Source organism: Pleurodeles waltl, chromosome 4_2 (assembly GCF_031143425.1).
Source record: "Pleurodeles waltl isolate 20211129_DDA chromosome 4_2, aPleWal1.hap1.20221129, whole genome shotgun sequence".
Taxonomy (NCBI): Eukaryota; Metazoa; Chordata; class Amphibia; order Caudata; family Salamandridae; genus Pleurodeles; species Pleurodeles waltl.
In genome coordinates, this window is record NC_090443.1 from 1,062,975,409 (window position 1) to 1,062,995,144 (window position 19,736).

The 19,736-nt window shown below is 47.3% G+C and overlaps 1 protein-coding gene across 3 annotated transcripts in view; it reads left to right on the forward strand.

The window, feature by feature from the left end:
* LOC138293758 (oocyte zinc finger protein XlCOF6-like) overlaps window positions 1-13,493 on the forward strand; it is a 44,528-nt gene extending 31,035 nt beyond the window's left edge. The window contains exon 3 of one of the 3 annotated variants that reach the window (XM_069233098.1): window positions 9,265-13,493. In XM_069233098.1, the coding sequence (XP_069089199.1) occupies window positions 9,991-11,505 (1,515 nt within the window). In that variant the 5' untranslated portion in view covers window positions 9,265-9,990 and the 3' untranslated portion in view covers window positions 11,506-13,493. The remainder of the gene's footprint in view (window positions 1-9,264) is intronic. The other 2 variants (XM_069233100.1, XM_069233099.1) reach the window with 2 other exon arrangements.
* Window positions 13,494-19,736: the final 6,243 nt, after the last annotated feature.

The window sequence follows — 19,736 nt, forward strand, 5'->3', positions numbered from 1 at the left end:
ATGAAGAATATTTCCCTCGCATCTAGCCCACTTAGTCAGTTCTCTTGACCATTGGGATAACCTCGGTCCTGTCGGGTTCTTCCAGGTCATCGCAATTTCCCTTTTAGCCAGTGCATTGGCCAAGTCCTGAAACCTGCTAGTTACTTTATTCTTGGATGAATGTGGGAACCACCCAAGCAAGCAATGACCCATTGTGCAGGGAATCTCTTTACCAATAGCTCTAGCCATGGTCAGACTCACCTCTTCCCAGAATGCCTCTAGCGGAGGGCAGTCCCAAAACATATGCTTGAATTCTGCACCCACCAGCCCGCATCTCGGGAAGCCCGCTCCTTCCGCCCCAAAGTACCTGTTGATCCGTCCAGGGGTAAGGTAAGCCCGACGCAGCACATAAAAGTTAATGAGCTTAAATCTAGCATTTTGAGTCATTTTGGGGACCCCCTCAAGAATGTGCTCCCAGTCCTTGTCAGTGATATCAGCTCTCAGGTCTCCCTCCCAAGTCAATTTAAGTTGGGTCAAGGGGAAGGTCTTATCAGCCCGAATCCTGCCGTATAAATTTGGTACCACCTTATATTTGCCGGTGGAGGTCGCTAGGTATGTACAGGTTGTTTGCGTTAGAGATTCTCCCAGTCCCTCCTGCCAGTGCTGCTGAATACTGCCCGTGAGGGAGCCGTAAAGCAAGATATGTCCCCTCGGTAAGTCAAACTCCGCTCTGAGGACCTCAAAGGGTATCCGTATCCTTTCCGTAAACAGTGTTCCCACTGTCTGAATTCCGGCAGCCACCCAAGTCTGGAGCCCGTCCCAGTCATTCCTGTGAGGCAAAGCCCGCAAGAACAACAGAGGGAGCTCCGAGGAGTAGGGGGTCCTTATCTTAATTTTGCGTAGATAGCTTTTCCAGCATTGAATCAACATTTTTAATTCTGGGGAGTCCCTCGTACTACCACCTGGGCACCCCAGCAGTACATCAAGTAACCTAGTCCCTGTAGGGGTGAATGATTTCACTCTCGCCTCAGGGTCCATTCTGCTTGCAATCCATTGCGCAAGCCACTGGAGCTGTGCTGCCAGATAATAAGCCTCAAAGTCAGGGACCACTAACCCTCCATCCATGGATTGCCTCTAGAGTTTGGTCAAAGCCACTCTCTTCCGTCCATTACCCCACAGGAATGATAGGACCATTGACTCCAGCTTCTTAAATATAGCCCTGGGTATCCACACCGTTAGTACTGCAAAATGGTATAATAGCCTTGGTAGGACTATCATTTTAAGAATCCCTACTCTACCTGCTACAGACATTGGTAATGTTTGCCAAAAAAACCATACTAGACCTGATGGACCTCAGTGATCCCCCCACATTGCCCTCTAGGATATCTTGTGGGTTGTGGAATACCTTAACTCCCAAATAGGAAAGGCAGCTTGGCTCCCATTTGACCATTCCCAGTCCCAACGGAGGCGCTGTCGAGGATTTCAGAGGGAACAACCTGGTTTTATCCCAGTTCACTCCCAGTCCAGAATGTCTACTGAACTGAGAAATTATCAGCTGTGCCCAGGGTAGGTCTCTGTGCATATCCCCCAGAAAAATCAGCAGGTCATCGGCATATAAGGCAATCTGATGTCTCTCGCCTCCTGCCCATACTCCCGAACCACCTCCCCCACCAAGTGCTGTGGCTGCCAGTGGCTCCATTCCCAGCGCAAAAAGCAGCGGAAGCAGGGGGCATCCCTGTCTATTGCTATACTCCAACGCATAGCTTCTTGATATTATCCGCCCAGTTCGCACTCTAGCTGTAGGTTTGGTATACAACAATCTCACCCATGCAATGTATTCGGGACCAGTCTTAGCCGGGTCATTACTGTGTAGAGGAATTCCCACTCTAGACTATCGAAGGCTTTTTCTATGTCTACCGATAGCAACCCGGGTGCTGTACTATCCGAATTCTGGTCCCTCATGATTGTTAACAATCTGCAAATGTTATCCGCTGTGTCTCGCCCAAGGACAAACCCAGCCTGATCCGGGTGTATTAGTGTTGTCATGTGTGGAAGGAGTCTTGTGGCCAAGATCTTACTGAGGATCTTATAGTCCAAGGTTCAACATGGATAAAGGTCTGTATGCACCAGTCTCCGTAGGATTTTTACCAGGTTTTAGCAGAGGTACTACTGTCGCCTCACGTGCTGAAGCTGGTAATATTCCGTGCTCCTTGGTGACCCCATAGAGAGTCTCCAGTCTCGGAGCCAGTAGCTCTACGTAAGTAGCATAAAATTCAACAGGGAAACCGTCTGTCCCCGGTGTCTTCCCCCTAGCTAAATCCTTGATGGCCCCCTTGAGTTCTGGCTGAGTGATGGCTTCTCCCAACTGCCCCTCTATATCTGGTGTTAGTGTCTTGAGTTGCATTTGGGTTAAATATCCCTCTGTGGAGTCCCTGTCATATCAGAGGTTACTTTTATATAGTTGTTCGTAGTAGGCCATGAATTGTGAGTTAATTTGTTCCTGTCCATATATATGGTCCCCTTGCTCTGTTTTCATGTCCAGTATGACTGAGCTTCTTTGAGTTGGTGATACCACCCAAGCCTTCATCTGGCCCACCTTGTCCCTTTCCCCATGGGCCCTTGTAATCGAAACAGCGAAGACGCTCTACGCATTCCGCTACTGTTTCTCTAAGCTCCAGTATGGTGTACTGTAAGTTTGGATTTTCCGGTCTATTTTTTTCTGCCTCTCTCAGTTTATCTTCTGCCACCTCAGTGTCCCTAAGAAGTGTCCTGCGGACCCCCGCCGCTCCAGCTATGCATCTTCCCCTTATCACCACCTTAAATGCAACCCATTCGATCAGAGGGCTACTGGCCATTATCCGTAAAGAATTGAGTAATGTGTTTTTTCAAATCCCCGTGATAATGTACATCCTCTAATGACTCTGGTTTCAGTCTCCAAGTGGGGATGCGGGGAGGGCAAAACCCACCGCAGTGACAGCAAGAGTGGGGTATGATCTGAAAGAGTGCAAGCTAAATACTCAGCATTATATATATGTGGAAAAACATCCGACGTGCAAAAAACACATCCAGCCTGACATGTATCTCATGCAAATGGGAGAAGTACGAGTAGTCCCTAGCATCAGGGTACAACCGTCGGCAAGCATCTACCAATCCCCAATTTGCTTGCCAGGATGAGAATTGTCCTGCCACCCTACCTAAGGGGGAATCATGCAGCAGGGGTGCGAGCGGTCCATGGCGGGGTTTTCCACGCAGTTAACTCCCCCCCCCTCCTCCAGAACCAGGGGGTGCTTTGGGGATGTGGCTAGTAGGCCTGACATGCATGTGAGAAATTCACCTTGGTCCGAGTTTGGTGCATAGACATCAATCATTGCCAACTCTCTGCCCTCTAGCCGCCCCAGAATTGCCACAAATCGTCCCTCCGGATCAGTAAGACTATCCAGTATCTGAAATGGGACCCTGGCCCTTATCCATATCAAGGTCCCCCTTGCAAATGCAGAGTATGTAGTGTAATATACTTGGCCTCTCCATCGCTTCTGTATAGCTTTCCCCTCTGATTGTGTTAAGTGTGTTTCCTGGAGCATTGCAATATCCCCCTCCTCTGTAAGTATGAGAAAACCTTATACCTCTTGACCATCGTATGCATGCCCCGTATATTCCACGAGAGGAATTTATATGAGTCTAACGTAGCCATATCAGTGCATCCCTCATTGCTGTTGTTGTGCCCCACACTGGACCACCCTCCATGATTAAGATCCCCACCGTCCCACAGCGCTGCTCCAGTTCCACTGCTGCTTCTCTCTGTGACTCACATATCCCAATAAACTGACCCCAACAATTAACTTCCCAACTCCCCATCTTCAGGACAAAGGTTTGAACGTCTCTCATCCAACCCCAGTAATTATTTCAACTAGTCTATCGAAACTGGGGGTTCTCCTAGTTCTTGAAAGGAGTGTGCCATATTGCCAATCCCTGCTCCCAGACTGCAGAGGTCACAGGGGTGTAGGCCACTGCTGTACCAGTCGCGATGGCTTTCCATAGCCATTCCAGAGTCTCAGTATGAGCACAGAATTGTGTCTGTCTGATGATACAGTCTGAAGTCACTGGGGTCACCTCTGGACCTGACCCGTCTGATGCGTGCAACACTTCTGATTCCTGATCTGATCTCGACTGTTCCAGTTCCTCATTTATCTTTATGTGAGAGCCGAGGTCTGAGCCGCTTAGGGATGCCAGTGCTTCCATTGCTTTTTGACGTTCCTTTTGCATCTCTATGTTAGAAGGACTTCCCAATTTACGGTTCTTGTTATGCCTGCTTCCCCTTTGACGTCTGGTGAGCGGGCCCCTCGCCAGAAGATCTCTCAGATGGTGCCTGTTTGTCAATCCACTGCCACACTTCTTCTGCTGTGGTAAAGAACTGTGTGCCCTGTTTAGTCACCACTGAGTTTTGCAGAGAACAACATCCCATATTGAAACCCCAATTGGCGTAGTCTTTGCTTTGCGTCTTGGAAAGTGGCTATCTGTTTCTGTACTTCCCGAGAGAAGTCAGGGAAGATACGAATCGTATGATTGTCCAACGTGTGGTCTCCATTTTTCCTGCTTTGGCTCAGCAAATAGTCCCTGTCCCTGTAATGCAGCAGCCAAGCCACTATCCTTCTTGGGGGAGCCCCCGTCGGCAGGGGGCGTGCCGGAACCCTATGTGCCCTTTCAATTGCAAAAAAAGGAGAGAGTCCATTGTCTGCCACTTCCTCTTTAAGCCAGTTCTCAAGGAACTCCACCAAGTTACTATTTTTGATGCGTTCAGGCAGACCAATCACCCGGATGTTATTTCTCCGTGATCTGTTTTCTGCGTCTTCAGCTCGCAGCTCCAGGTCCCGGATTCGCTTCTCCATCTGCTGCGCGATCTTAGTTGTATCCCCAATCTCTGGCAAAAGTTCTTTAATCTGATTGGCTGTGGTGGCTACCTTTTCGGCCAGACGGCGGTGGTCGTCTCTGAGTACTGTGAAATCTGTGGCCAGGGCGTCAATTTTCCCCTCCAGGGCTTCGCGGGAGGCAGTTATGGCCTGCAGCACACCCTGAAGAGTGGGGTCTCTGTTCTTTTCTTCAGGAAGGGTATTCTTGGTTCCCCGCGTACACGCCATCGCTTCTGCAGATGCCCCATCTTTCTGTTCTGCGTCCCTTTTCCGACCAGTCTTACCCACCTTCTGGAGCACCACCCCTATTTCTTCCTGATGTTAGACAGTGGGTGCAGCATCCCCCTTTTTCCGTATTGTCTCGCCTCGCTCCCAACTCCTCCTGGTCGCAGAGGGTACCAGATTGATTCACCTCTCAAGCGAGTGCTCTGTAGCCCTCGTCCCGGGAAAATGTGGAAGACTTTCCCAGCCCCTCAGCCTTCGCCGCCTTCATAAATCTGCTGCACCATAGATCCGTGTCCCTGCTGGGGAGGCCTTCTCTTGAGGGTTGAGGGTGCAGCCAGTGCTCTGAGCCACCCCCTTCCCCAATGTGCCCCTTGTGCCTTCTCCCTTTATCAACAAATCCTCCTCGTGTTCTGAGATGGCAGTGAATTAAGGGATATCTCCTCCCTCCATGCAAGTCTCCTTTTCTGTAGTCTTATCGGGGCCAAGCCCCAGCAGTGCACTCCTCAGGGTTCCACCCATTCCCTGACGTCTTCCTTAGTACTCACAGTTCTGGGTTGTTTGGATGGGCCTCCTATTATTGCTCCGTAGTTGCTGCACCTCTGCTGGACGGCGCTGTTGTCAAGGGGGTCTCGTTTCGCCGCCCCCTGATCCGAGGTCGGGGTGCCCCTTGCCTCTCGGCGCCCCCGTTGGGCCTCCTGTCTCAGGAGGAGCGATTACTGCTCCCTCAGGGATCCCCCTGTTCCAAGCCTTCTGCTTTGCCGCTTACGTCCGGCCACCGGCTCACCTGAACCTCCACGTACCGCCGGGCCCCTATCTCCGCCCGCTCCGGACCAATGTTATCATCTGTTGCACCCCTCGCACTGTTTTCAGCAGTGTTGCTGGGTTTCAGGCGGGTCCCTAACTGCATCTTCCACGGCGGGGGGGGCCACCGGCTCCACCTCTTTGGTTGCGGCCGCCATCTTGATTTTCTCGCGGCTCCCGGCCACGCGACGCACCGGTCCCGATCCCGGTGCCCCGCTCGGGCCGATCACCCCACAACTGGTCCTGGGTCTTCCCTGCACCCTTAGTTATGTGCTTGCAGGGTCTGGGGGTCCTCTGTAAATCAGGATGTACCGGGGTGGGGGATTTTAGGCGGGAGCCTCACGAAGAGACTTCTTCTGCCATTGGCGTCTGGCCACGCCATGTAATTTCAGCTTCATGTCAATGCAAAAAAAAAGAAAAAGAATTAAGTGAGGTGATGGCTGATTTGAGGTATTTCTTAAAATCTGGTATTGGGGCACTGAAGGTAGGGGGTTTAATAGTGGGGTCCATACCCTGAGAAGTTTGGATCAGAGTGCAACACTTACTAAATCCCTTGGTTTCTAAGCACTATGTTTCAGTACTTTTTGGCTTCCAGAGAAAGTCACTATTTTGGTCAGATGGTGAGTAGAGTTCGGACGTAGGCCGGAGCAATTTATGTGTGCTAATCTATAGAGGTGCTTGCCCTTAATGAGAAGCCATTGGAAGGAGATTAAAATGGGGGGATGCTGCTCCTCGGGGGGACAGACAGGGATGTCCTCTCTCCCTGCTTCTTTTTGTATTGGCAGTTGAACCATTGGCCATATTGTTATGCAGGGAATTGGAGCCATGGGTGATACTAGTGAAAGACACTACACATGTATCCCTATACACAGATGATGCGCTGTTTTATGTTCGCTCCCCCAGCTGGTCAGTGCCGATCTTGTTGGGGTTACTGACTACATTTGGCGCAATATCCGGTCTCCGGGTTAATGCTTGCAAGTCACTGTTATTCCCCCTTAGAAGTGTGGAGACGTCACCAGCAGACTAGCTTCCTTTGTTGGTCCTTTGCTGCGAGACAGAGATATTTAGTTATCTGGTCATTCAAGTAGCCCACAATGAGTCAGTCTGTAAGCACCTGAATGTGGACAGGGTCATAGCTGGTCTTGAAGGCTCAGTTTGATTCTGTAAGAAACTCCCCCAATCAGTAACTGGAAGGTCAGCAGTTGCCAAGATGGTCTTTCTCCCCAGTTGCCGCTATCTGGTTCAGAACGCGATGTTTCCACTTGGACCCCAGTTCTTTTGCAAGCTTGATAGTTTGCTGATCTTGTTAGTTTGGGACAGCATTGTATGGTGGCTCTGTTGACCCTCAAATGAGATTTGGAGGATGAAGGTCTGGCTTTCCCAGACATGCAAGTTTATTACTATGCGGCGCATCTACAACATGCCATGCAATGGCTGGCGAACCCCGACAGTTTGTAGAAGAGGTTATTCGTGAGCACGCTGGCGGTGATACCTTGGTGTGCGTACTGATGTGGGGAGGTAGGTCAGAGCGACCATTCACGTTTTCGGTGCGGCATACTGCTTCGATCTGGGAATTGATGGTTGGGATGGTGTTATGTAGGTCCACCTTTGACACAGAGTTGAGAATCTGGGATCTTGAACCATTTTAATCTACCAAGAGAGCTGTGTTCATGGAGCAATGGAGAAGGGGAGATTGCCAGGTGGCAGGTGATTTTATTTTATTTTTATCCTGGAGAGGTCTTTCTCACCTTTCAGGACGCGTGGGAAGCTTTTGTTGTAGGACCAGAGCACTTTTTTCAATATGCTAAGCTGGAGCACATGGCTCAGGAAATATGGGATGGATTTCCCGCAGCGACGTAGCCTTCTCAGGTGCTTGGTGGCTTATTCATTTGGGGGAGGGGAGACACGTGATTACATTGTTCTATTAGGTGATACGGGGGTATGATTGTTAACCCTTATGCAGCACGTCGAGCCGGGGAAGGAGAACTGGAATTACCTATTGCTGATGCAGATTGGACTCAGGTCTGCGAGCTGGTGAAATCAGTGTCCTACAAACATAGATTTAAATGACTGCATTTCACTTTCCTACAGTGCACTTGCGTATCTCTTAGTATATTGAAGAGAGTGGGCCACTTGAGCTGCTAGATATAAGAGTTATGGGAAACTGGGGGCCACCTTTTTGCATTTGTCCTGGGGGTTTGCTGGGATTCAAGGGTTCTGGAAGGAGGTGGTACCTAACATAGTAGAGGCAACGGATATAATGGAACCTCTGACCCCATTGATTTGCCCTCTACAAGTAGTGGTGAGACCCCCAGGATGAAAAATACTGTATAGGCTTGCCCAGGTTGCGCTCCTGCTGGCAAAGAGGTGAGTGGCTATCGGCTGCATGGGCACTAAAGTGCTGCTGATATCCCTGTGGCTGTGGGATCTAAATGAATGGGGGGTGACCGAGGAGAGTCAAATGCACCTTACCCGTACAAATGAGGGTGCTGAGGAAGCGACTATGACATGGGGTCTCCTTAATAAATTCCAGGGTGAGGGAGACTCCAGCCCAGAAGATAGCTCGGATGGTGGGGAGTGACCGCTGCATACCAAGTAATGATATGAAGCAGATGTGATGGTCAAGTGTGTAATTATTAGCTCTCCTGTACTGTATTTTGATTGATCTCCTGGTCCATGTCAAATGCTGTAATTATTAAGACATGCTTCTGGTATCTACTCTTGACATTTATGCTACTGTTTATTGTTGAAATGTCCTGTAATATCAATGTGGGGATTATCCCTCTTGTGTGCTTGGTGACTTTGCACGGCCCGTTGTGTTCTGGTGTTTATGAAAATGAATACAAGTTTTATAAAATACCTCGTGGGACCAGTCAGAGTGGCATTTCAATACTCCACCTGGGGTGAAGGGTTCTCAAGGTGCCAGAGCTTGTATCACAAAGTTGTCTGTAGTGGGAGGTGTTCTTTCATGCAGTAGACATCCCAGTAGGTGACCTTTAAGGCTAGTTTTAAATAATGCTAATGAGTGTGGTGCATATAATTAGTTTAATTTGTAAAGAGAAGTGCCTTTTTAATGTGTGTATATGTTTGTATGCATTTGTATGTATGTAAGAATATATGTACATATTTGATATTTGGATAGCGCAAACCTAGCAAAAAGGCAGGGTGAACAGCAAGCGTACAGTCAACAAGTAATCTTTGAGGGGGTGCATCTTGAACTCTTTTTCTTAATTGATGTAGGGCTGGGGTTGGGGTGCATAGATGGAAAATTGCTTTTATTACATTATTGTTGTTATTCTGTCTCCTACTCAGAATCTGTTCTCAAGCTGAAGTGAAATGTCTTTATCTCCAGCAGAGAACAGAACCTTGGAGCCATGATGAGATGATTAAAACTGAAGAAGATGGAGAAATACCTGAACAATCCAACATATACAAGAGACAGCAATAAAGAAATTAAGTATACAGAAAGAGAAGAAACCATGACCTCAGAGCTCACGTGAGACAGAAACTGGAGTTCACACATGGTTGGTAAAAGAAGCAGGCAAGAGTGATTCAGATGGTGTAAGAACCTGCTCACATCAATATGGACACTGATATCCAATACAATCAGTGGTTCAGATCCCAATCCCATCCCTGGTTGTAAGTGCCAGTCTCACTTCCATATCTATGATGAAGGCCTAGATTCTGCAACATGTAAATCTTTTTTCTTTCCAGTGTTTATTATGTGTTTTAAGTCTGTACAGCGAATCACCACTATGGCTCCCTGCATGAAGTGTATAAGAGACCACAACCGGAGGTTGCAGGAAACTGAAGAACGGATCACCCTACTCTGAGCTCAATTGACTGCTGCACCGTAGTGTAACCTTTCTGTTTCTGCCTCCTTGGATGCTTTTAAGCAATCTCTGGTAGCAGGTAAAGCCTCCTCTGCCCAGACTGTGAAGGTGAATCTGTTTGTCCTCTTTTTCTTCCTTTGGGAGTTCACTCTTCATAGCAGTCTAGTTACACTTTCCCTCATCACACCTGGAAGTGGATTGAAGCTCCTTGAGTGCATCTCCAGAGGTTTTGTCAGGACAGCAGAATGAAACGACTCTGGTTAGCAGCTCGTCTTCGCAGAGCTGAGAGTGGGATTATTTGGAAGCCTTGTGCCTGCGACAGTGTCTCCTCTCAAGGACCTTCCGGTGTACAAGGACCGTCTGTTCGAGTTCAGCAAGATGCTCTCCCAACAAACTTTCCAAACCGCTTGCAGCGGCGTGTTGAAGCGGATGGAGATGTGAAGCCACCAGTGACTTTACAGGAACATCAGAAGGACGGTCACAGTCATCCGATAAAGACAGAATGTGAAACCTTCATCTCACGGGAAGAATATGTTGAAAAGAAAGTAGAAAAGCCAGAGAGCTGTACCAAAGGACTTGAAGACAATGAGACTCCAATCATTCAGTCTCCCAAACAAGAACAAATCAGCAAAAGGGGAAGTGTGCCTATATGTGCTGTAAACACACAAGATCAATCTCCTGAAAGTGGACAAAGTGTCACCACCCGGCCAAATGTAATGAAGCAGGGAGCTAAAAAGAAATCAGTCAAATGTATTTCTACTGAATATGGCAGAAGTTTTTGCAAACCATCAGCGCTAATTAAATACCAGCGAACATACATCGGAGATAATTCAGCTGCATTTATTGAATTGGGAAAATATTTTAAAAACTTTTCATCCACAGATCAGAAAACACACATAGACATGAAATCATCTGTTTGTAATGAGAATGTTTTAATTAGCCCCCAAGTATTAGAGGCACATCAACAAGAAAGTACAGGTAAACAAGAAAAGCTGCTCCCAAGTGCAAGTAATGAAACTTATGTCACTAAATCTGTGCGGTTGTTCCCATATGACTTATTCCTCCAGAGGCATCATAAAAAACACAGAAAGAAACAATACACCTGTACAGATTGTGAGAAGAGATTCAAAGACTTATCGTCCCTGCAGCGACATGGTAGAAAGCACACAGGGAAACGATACCCGTGCACAGAATGTGGGAAGACATATAGCAGAAACTCTAGTTTAAAGAGACATAAAATAGTGCACGCTGGGAATAATCCTCAGAGAAGCACTAATTGTGGGACGAATGTCAGCAGTAACTCAAACATACATGAACACCAGCAAACACACGACCCTGGAGCAACCAACCACCATGAAAAACTCTCCCCTACATCCGAGTCTGAAAATAGACTTACTGATCAAAGAATCTACACATTCAATGAAAAGAAGCCACATGCATGCCCTGTGTGTGGGAAGGGATTTTCCAGGGCATTAATGTTAACCAACCACCATCGAATACACACAGGGGAAAAGCCATTTTCATGTAGTAAATGTGGGAGGAGTTTTAATCAGTCATCAAGTTTGACCAGACACCAGCGGATACATGTGTTCAACAAAGAGACACTAACCTTGAGGGAACAAGAGGACAATATTGAACTTCAAAACAAGGAAAGCACAAATGAAGGAATACCGCAGAAAACTACAGTTAGTACCAATGAGGTCGCCAGCACCAGTAAAAACATTTCTGGTTTGGACACCGAGGCGACGCATGTGGTGTGAGGGAATGGCTGGAACATGTACGTTTAACCTCTAGTAAAGAAACGCAGAAACTGGAGAATAATAGCACTTGCTATGTACAGCACTTAGAATATATAAACTATTGTAATGCGCACTGCATAAAATCCAGTTATTATCAGTATTATAACCAAGCTAAAGCTGTTGGATTATCCAACACAGTCTCTCTTTCATTGCTGCAGGAAGCTTCAATCTCTGTAGCTAAAGCAGAACAACACAGTGAACTGAGGGAATTACACAGATTTGAAGAGAAGCGAGAGAAGAGATTGGTGAAAGAGGGGATACCTACTTAGGTGGTACCGCTTTTATTGGCAGCCAATGGCCTGTGACTCCGCAGAGCCTTGATACCTGAGGGCTGCAGCTGAACCTATTTCTGCAGAAGTTGATGGTGGATGAAGACTGTTTTTTTTTTTTTCCAATCTACGGCTCAGGGTTCTGGAAAATACCCCTGGGTGATAGTTCATGAACAAAATGTAATGCATTATTTGTGGACTTGAGGGAAGAAGTGTGACTGTTATCGACTAAGGTGTCAGTGCGTACTCTGAGTGTAGCTAGCGTTGGCTTCTTGACAAGGTCTATCCTTTTACGTTTTGCACTTTAGTTGTACAGTGCACACTATGGAGCAGAGTGTCTCTTACCTCCTGTACCCAAAAAGAAAAGACAACTAAATATTGTTGGAGATGAGAAGAAAAGTAGGGGGGAAACCCTCAAGGGCCTGGCATAGAGAAACCATGAATTACCTAAGGTGCAGCTTCCCACAAGAACACCAGGTGAGAGCTGTTCCTCCACAGTGGTTGACACCAGGATCAACACGGATGACTCCATGTAAGGAACAACATTTGCTGAGTACTTGTAAATGGTTCCCATTATCAAGGATCTCTGCAAGGAAACTAGACCTGAACCTGTGGTCTTCTTCTATAATCATGGATCCCTGACCGCCACTAGAGCAAAGTGTTAGTGTTTCCAGCAGCACTGACGGGAGTTGTCTTCACTTGTACAACCTTCACCAGCACAGGCGATTTCAGTCTCGTAGCAGCCACCAGGTTGAATCAGCAAGGATTGGAAAAAATGGCAAAGCTGCGTTTCAAGACACTGCTTTACATAAAAACATCTGACTTATATAAGATCTGGACGTAAAGTCTTGTCAGCCTAGTGTGAAGCTCACTAACTGCCAGGAACAGTTGCCAGGCGTTTCTGCTTTTTGTTCTATAAATCTGAATGTGAAGTTAAGCCTGTGTTAATGATGTGCTCCTTTCACTTTGTACCCAGAGCAGTGCATGTAGCCTTTCATTCTTAAAATGGGCTTATTGCTTAAGCTAGTGGAATAAAAATGAAATGTTGGTAAAATGTTTCTGATGGTCATTTAATGATTCATGTATGAAATACTGGAATCACTGGAAGGTCCTGAAATCAGAACCAGTAATAGAGGCTGATTTAGAGTTTGGCAGGGAGGGTACTCCGTCACAGTGGTTTAGTGGTCGTTATTTTAAAAAGAAAATCCCACTTTGAGAATTTGTTTTTGAAACAAAAAGAATGTTACAAATTTGACAGGGGAGATGTATTTTAAAGGGTACAAACTGGTAAACGTTTAGTTTAGAGTTCTCCTCAGGGCTGGTGTACAACTTTAAATCTGGCGACATACCGATGACTTAACTTCACCTGCCCAACTCTAAATCAGCCCTGTGGGGATTAAGGTACGATTTAGAAAAGTAAGACCTTCGAAAGGTTAGTGAAGAATGAATTTAAAGAAGTCCAAAAGTACTTATACCTGTTTTTGTCATATTTAAAGTGTAAGGTGTGCAAACATGGACGCAATAAAACCAAGGTAGGACTAACCACAAAACAAAAGGTACACATATGCATGTATATTGTTACAGTTATGCTTCTATGAATTGTATTAGCATTTTGTTTTAGTTTAATGTAATTAATAAATTAAATACACTGTGATGGTAAATAAATTAAGGTAATTTATATATAACATTTAATGAGGGTATTTAATATTTTCTAATAGGAATTATTTTAATAATTAAAAATATAGTTTAATATATGGAATAATGATTTTATAAATTCTTGTGAGGGTTTGGGGTATTTAGGGTGTGGAGATGGGTACTGTTAAGGGACAGCACGTATTGTGTAGTGTTCAAGAATAAAAATGAGTAGGGGTAGTATGGAGATTGTACGGTTCAAGAATTTAGCAGTGTGGAGGGGTAGTAAGGAGTTAATTGGCTTCAGGAATGAGTACTGCATATAGTTAGCAAGGGGAGTTTTAGGTCCAGGACTGGGTAGTGTATAGGGCTAGCAAGGAGTGTTAAGGGTTCAAGGCTGCATAGTGTGTAGGGGTACTATGCAGTTTTTAGGATTCAGCATTTGGTAGAGCATAGGTGTAAAGTCGCCAGCCAAACAAAACCCTCTCCCCTCCAGGCAGAGAAGCCCCTATCGACGGACAAACACTCACAGACCTCCACCCCATCTTATTCCTTTTTTTACCCCATAAAATTGGTTCTGCGGGGCACTCGCAGGAGCACAGGGAGAGAGGCAGTGCTGGGTCCTGCTGGACCACATGATGGGAGCCTTGCTGAGTCCACAGGACTCTCATTGGAGATGTCAAAATGCCCTGCAAGAGTCCCATTAAACTATTGTCCCAAATTATTTCTTTCTTTTTTTATTTTTACCCCCTTTGCCCTATAATGGCCATAGACCCTACTTCCTTCTTTGTGTCTAAGTTTTAGGACATGGGGATCAAGGTTCTGTGTCCTGTAACGACAGCTGCAACATTTTATTTCATGTTGCGGCCAGTCAGTGAGAGCATCCAGTCCTGTGGGGCTGCTGGGTCCAAACCATCCAATGGGATCCAATGGGGGGGAGGAGGCCTCACAACCAATCAAAACACTTTTTTTTTATTTGCAGTCATGGCGCACCATCCATCCTGATTTCTATTTTTAGAGCTTAGTTTCTCCAAAACAGCTCAGATTTACAAGTCACAAAAACTACACTTTCTAAGTAACGATCTGGCTTTCTGCAAATAATACTGTAATTCTGTTCAGCCATTTTTTTCTGATTCATTGTATAATTTTTTCTATGGGAGTTGAGGGGAAAAGTGCTGTGAGACCTACCCCTTTTTTCATGCCCCCACTTGACGGACTACCCCTAAACTTTTGAGGAATTAACTTTTTGTTCGGAAAGGTTTGTGAAAACTTGTCAAACTGTGGCAAGTTATTAGTAATACAATACAAGTTTTTCCTATGGAAACTCTGACACACAATGGCTTCTGCCAATGCATATAAAAACACATGTATACAAGGGCTTAATATTATACTTCCCAACCTACCTGTGAAGCCAAGTCACTCCTGATAAAAACCACTGTGATGAAAAGGTACGTCCGGGTTAATGATCATGATGTAATGACTCCCGATTTAACTGGTTGCAAATTAATTGCTGACAATCGTCTTATCCTTATCTACAAGTTAGAATACTACAAACAATATACTAAAGTAAGGAATACATTCAGACTGGAAGACATTTCTCATACAGATTACCAATGGTATTTACACCTTGTGCCAGGTCCAGTTATCCCTTATTAGTAGAGTAATAGTGTTCTAGCAGCTTAGGCTGATAGAGGTAGCTATAGCAGAGCAGCCAAGGCTGAACTAGGAGACATGCAAAGCTCATGCAGTACCACTTATATCATCTAGGTACTATGTCGTAAGAAAGACAATACTCAGAGTTACCAAAAATAAAAGTACTTTATTTTAGTGGCAATGTGCCAAGAATATCTGAGGATATACTCCCTTAGGAGGTAAGTAAAATACACAAATATACACAACAACCCAAATCAGGTAAGTAAAACAGTCAGAAAGTAGTGCAAACACTGTAGAATACAATAGGATGCAATATGCCTAGGAGCAACACAAACCATATACTAAGAAAGTGGAATGCAAACCACAAATGGACTCCTAGGCTAGTGTATTGTGTAGAAGACCGCCACCACACCGCTGCGGTGGCTGAATTCCGCTACAGTTATTACGACCCACAGCTCAGAATCCGCCAAAATCCAGAAACCCACACAAGTCGGCCACACCAAAGGTCTGTGTTAAACTGGTGATAACAAAACCTTCACCGTCACGCCCACACTATCACGACCCACGAATCCATACTGCAGTCTTTCAACCGCGGTATTCCATTGGCGGTACACACGGCCGCGCTCTAAATACACATACATTTACAAAACACAACCACATTGGACAAATCGAAATGCACACACCTGATACACATACACACACCACTCCCACACACCCAATCCAATATAAAACACACACCCACATCACCCACAAACCCTTACTACCAAAATTCCGAAAGAAGGCCAGAGAGAGACACCACCAGAAACAACACTAGCATCCACAGACACACAACATCATCACTCACACAACACCCATGCACCTCAGACAACACACACAAGCACATCCCCTCACACATCACAACAGACACCACCTCACACATTACCCACACTACATCATGGCACCTCAACGACACCCCAGGTTCCCTGAGGAGGAGCTCAGGGTCATGGTGGAGGAAATCGTCTGGGTAGAGCCACAGCTAATCGGATCACAGGTGCAGCACACCACCATTGCTAGGAAGATGGAGCTATGGTGCAGAATCGTCGATAGGGTCAACACAGTGGGACTGCACCCCAGAACATGGGATGACATCAGGAAGAGGTGGAACGACCTACGGGGGAAGGTGCGTTCCGTGGTCTCCAGATACCAGATTACAGTACAGAGGACTGGCGGTGGACCCCCACCTCCTCCCCCACATCTAACAACATGGGAGGAGCAAGTCTTCGCAATACTGCATCCTGAGGGCCTTGCAGGAGGAATGGACTCTGGTAAGTCAACTCTTAACTATTATATCCCCCACCCTACCTGCATGCCATCACATACCCCCACCCCCACCCTCACCCTCACCCCCATCACTCCAACACCTCACATATGTCCCACTATCACAACCCACCCATCCCAACACTAAGCCCTGCATGCAACACCAAAGCATGGACACCCATCACCAAAGCATGTCCACTACAGATACCCACACAGACCCCAAACCAAATATCACACAAGGACCTAGACAAGAATGTAAGCACTGAAGTACAGGGTCACTCACCCATTGCACACGATGGCACACACAGATGCATTAATCATGACTTTACACCCCTGCAGGGCCCCTACCCAACGTCACCGGATAGGAGGTTCCAGACATGTCCATTCCCCCCACAGAAGAGGCCCACAGTGATGACAACAGCTCTGCACAACTAGATCTAGATGACCAGCCTGGCCCATCTGGGACCTCGGGACAGTCTGTTCCGCTCACACTGTCACAAGCCACCACAGAGTCTCCCCCCCTCAGGAAACACCAGCACAGCACCCACCTTGTGGGCCCATCCCTCTGTCCCCAGAACATGTCAAGCAGCAGTATGTCCACCACTACAGGGAACCCAGGCAACCCCAGCACCCCAAGAAAATCAGGGACCTGGGGGCAGTGGCAGTGGGCACACGGTTCAGGGGACAGAGGCACAGGAAAACGGGAACTGGGAGTACACCTGTGCGACAGGGGGAGCACAGGCCCTGGGAACCCACTCTCCAAGAGGCCCTCTCCAACATCATGGGAGGGTACCATCATTCCCAGGAGACAATGGCAACGGTACTGGCCAACTTTCAGGAGACCCAGCGGCTGCAGGAGGAACACTATCTGGGGATCAGGGAGGAACTGAAGTCCATCAACACCACCCTGGTCACCATTGTAGGGGTGCTGCAGAACCTTGTCAACACCAGGAGGGACACTGTGGCACAACAAGGGTCCCCTGACACTAGCCTGGATGATGAACAGCCCACAACCTCCGCCTGCGCTAGTGGACAGGAAGCACCGCCACAGGAACACGACACCAGCACCCCACCCCCTGCAGATGGAGAACCACCCCGCAAACGGTCCCTGAGATCCAGGAACAAGACAGAGAACATTGCCAAGACCCCGCCAGGAAATTATACGCCCCTGAATGTCATCCTTCTGTCCCACTTTGTCACTCTGTCCATCCTTAAACTACCATTGCTCCACTTCCTATGCCCCTTTGGACAATGCACCTGTGAAACAAATAGACAGGACACTGCCATGGACATTCTTCCACCATCACCCCTGCCCATTTTACAATCCCCTCCACTTATTTGCACAAAAATAAGCACACATCAATCACAAAACTATCTGGAGTCAGTCTGTGATTTCACAAATGTGTAATTGCAATAACTATGGAATATAGCAATGTCAATTTAATTGTCAACATACCGATGTAACACAGCTCTAGTCCATGAGGAAATATAGCAGAGGTCACAAAGTGGGACCTACATCTGTTAAATGGAAAGGCAAAGTGACAAGTCAGGGTCCATACATTGGGTGAAAATGACAGACTTATGATGGGTCAAACAATAGTATGAGATGTGTGAGGCAGTGCTATCTTCTTACCTGTGTCTCACTGGAAGTATTGCTGGATAACGTTGTTTCTGTTGTCGATATCCTCTTTTTCTGCCTCCTCTTCTTCACTGTCCACAGGCTCCACAGCTGGCCCATCCTCCTGCAGAAAAGGCACCTGTCGTCACAAAGCCAGGTTGTGCAGCATACAGCAGGCCACAATGATCTGGCACACCTTCTTTGGTGAGTAGTAGCGAGAACCACCTGTCATATGGAGGCACCGGAACCGGGCCTTCAGGAGGCCGAAGGTTCTTTCTGTAATCCTCCTAGTTTGCCAATGTGCCTCATTGTAGCGTTCCTCTGCCCTTGTCCTGGGATTTCTCACTGGAGTCAATAGCCATGACAGGTTGGGGTACCCAGAGTCACCTGCAAATGTCGAGGGACAACTGTTAGACACACACTAACCCGTAGGGACAACCCCAGACCCATAGAACTATTCACAGGGTATAGGGTCCTTGTTTTCACCTATTAGCCACACACGGTGCCCCTGGAGCTGCCCCATCACATAAGGGATGCTGCTATTCCTTAGAATGTAAGCGTCATGCACTGAGCCAGGAAACTTGGCATTCACATGGGAGATGTACTGGTCGGCCAAACACACCATTTGCACATTCATCAAATGGTAGCTCTACCTGGTTCTGTACACCTGTTCACTCCTGAGGGGGGGGGGGGTACCAAGGCCACATGTGTCCCATCAATGGCACCTATGATGTTGGGGATATGTCCCAGGGCATAGAAGTCACCTTTCACTGTGGGCAAATCCTCCACCTGAGGGAAAACGATATAGCTGTGCATGTGTTTCAGCAGGGCAGACAACACTCTGGACAGCATGTTAGAGAACATTGGCTGGGACATCCCTGATGCAATGGCCACTGCTCTTTGAAAAGACACACTTGCCAGGAAATGAAGTACTGACAAGACCTGCACTAGAGGATGGATCACTGTGGGATGGCGGATAGCTGACATCCGGTCTGGCTCCAACTGGGCACACAGTTCATGGATTGTTGCACAATCAAGTCTGTAGGTGACTATTACGTGTCTCTCTTCCATTGTCGACAGGTCTGCCAGCAGTCTGTACACCGGACGATGCCGCCATCTCATCACCTGCCCCAGTGGACGTGCCCTATGGACGAGAACAGCGAGCAGAGAGTCAGCCAACACAGGTATCACAAAATGTCATTTACACATATTTATTAATCCGCAATGTGCCTGTTACTGTGTGTATGCAAGGGCTAGATAGGTGTGACGCAGTTATTATTAATGCCATGTGGCCCCCTGAAATGGCGGCTGCCTGACCTGTAAGGTGGGACAAGGGGATATGAGGTAACTGCGCTGGCGTTCTACACCGTCGCGGTAGGCGGCCAAAGACCGCGGCGCAATCCTGCATTGGTTAACATTGGACCCTATGGTCCAAGGAGCCAATGACGATGTAGGCTGGCGGTGACGGTATGCACCGCCGCGGACGTGACCGCCATTTTCTGTCTGTTCACTCACTTGATACCTGACCTTCAACAGGAGAGGACCTACACTGCAAGTGCTGTTGTGACCTCAGTCTGGAAGCGACGATGGCTCATGTGTCTGGGGAAAGGGCCCCTGCCTTCCCTTCGGAGGAGTTGGAGATGTTAGTGGATGGGGTCCTCCCCAGTACATGCTACTCTACCGTCCTCCAGACAAACAGGTAAGTACACTGTGATGGAAGATAC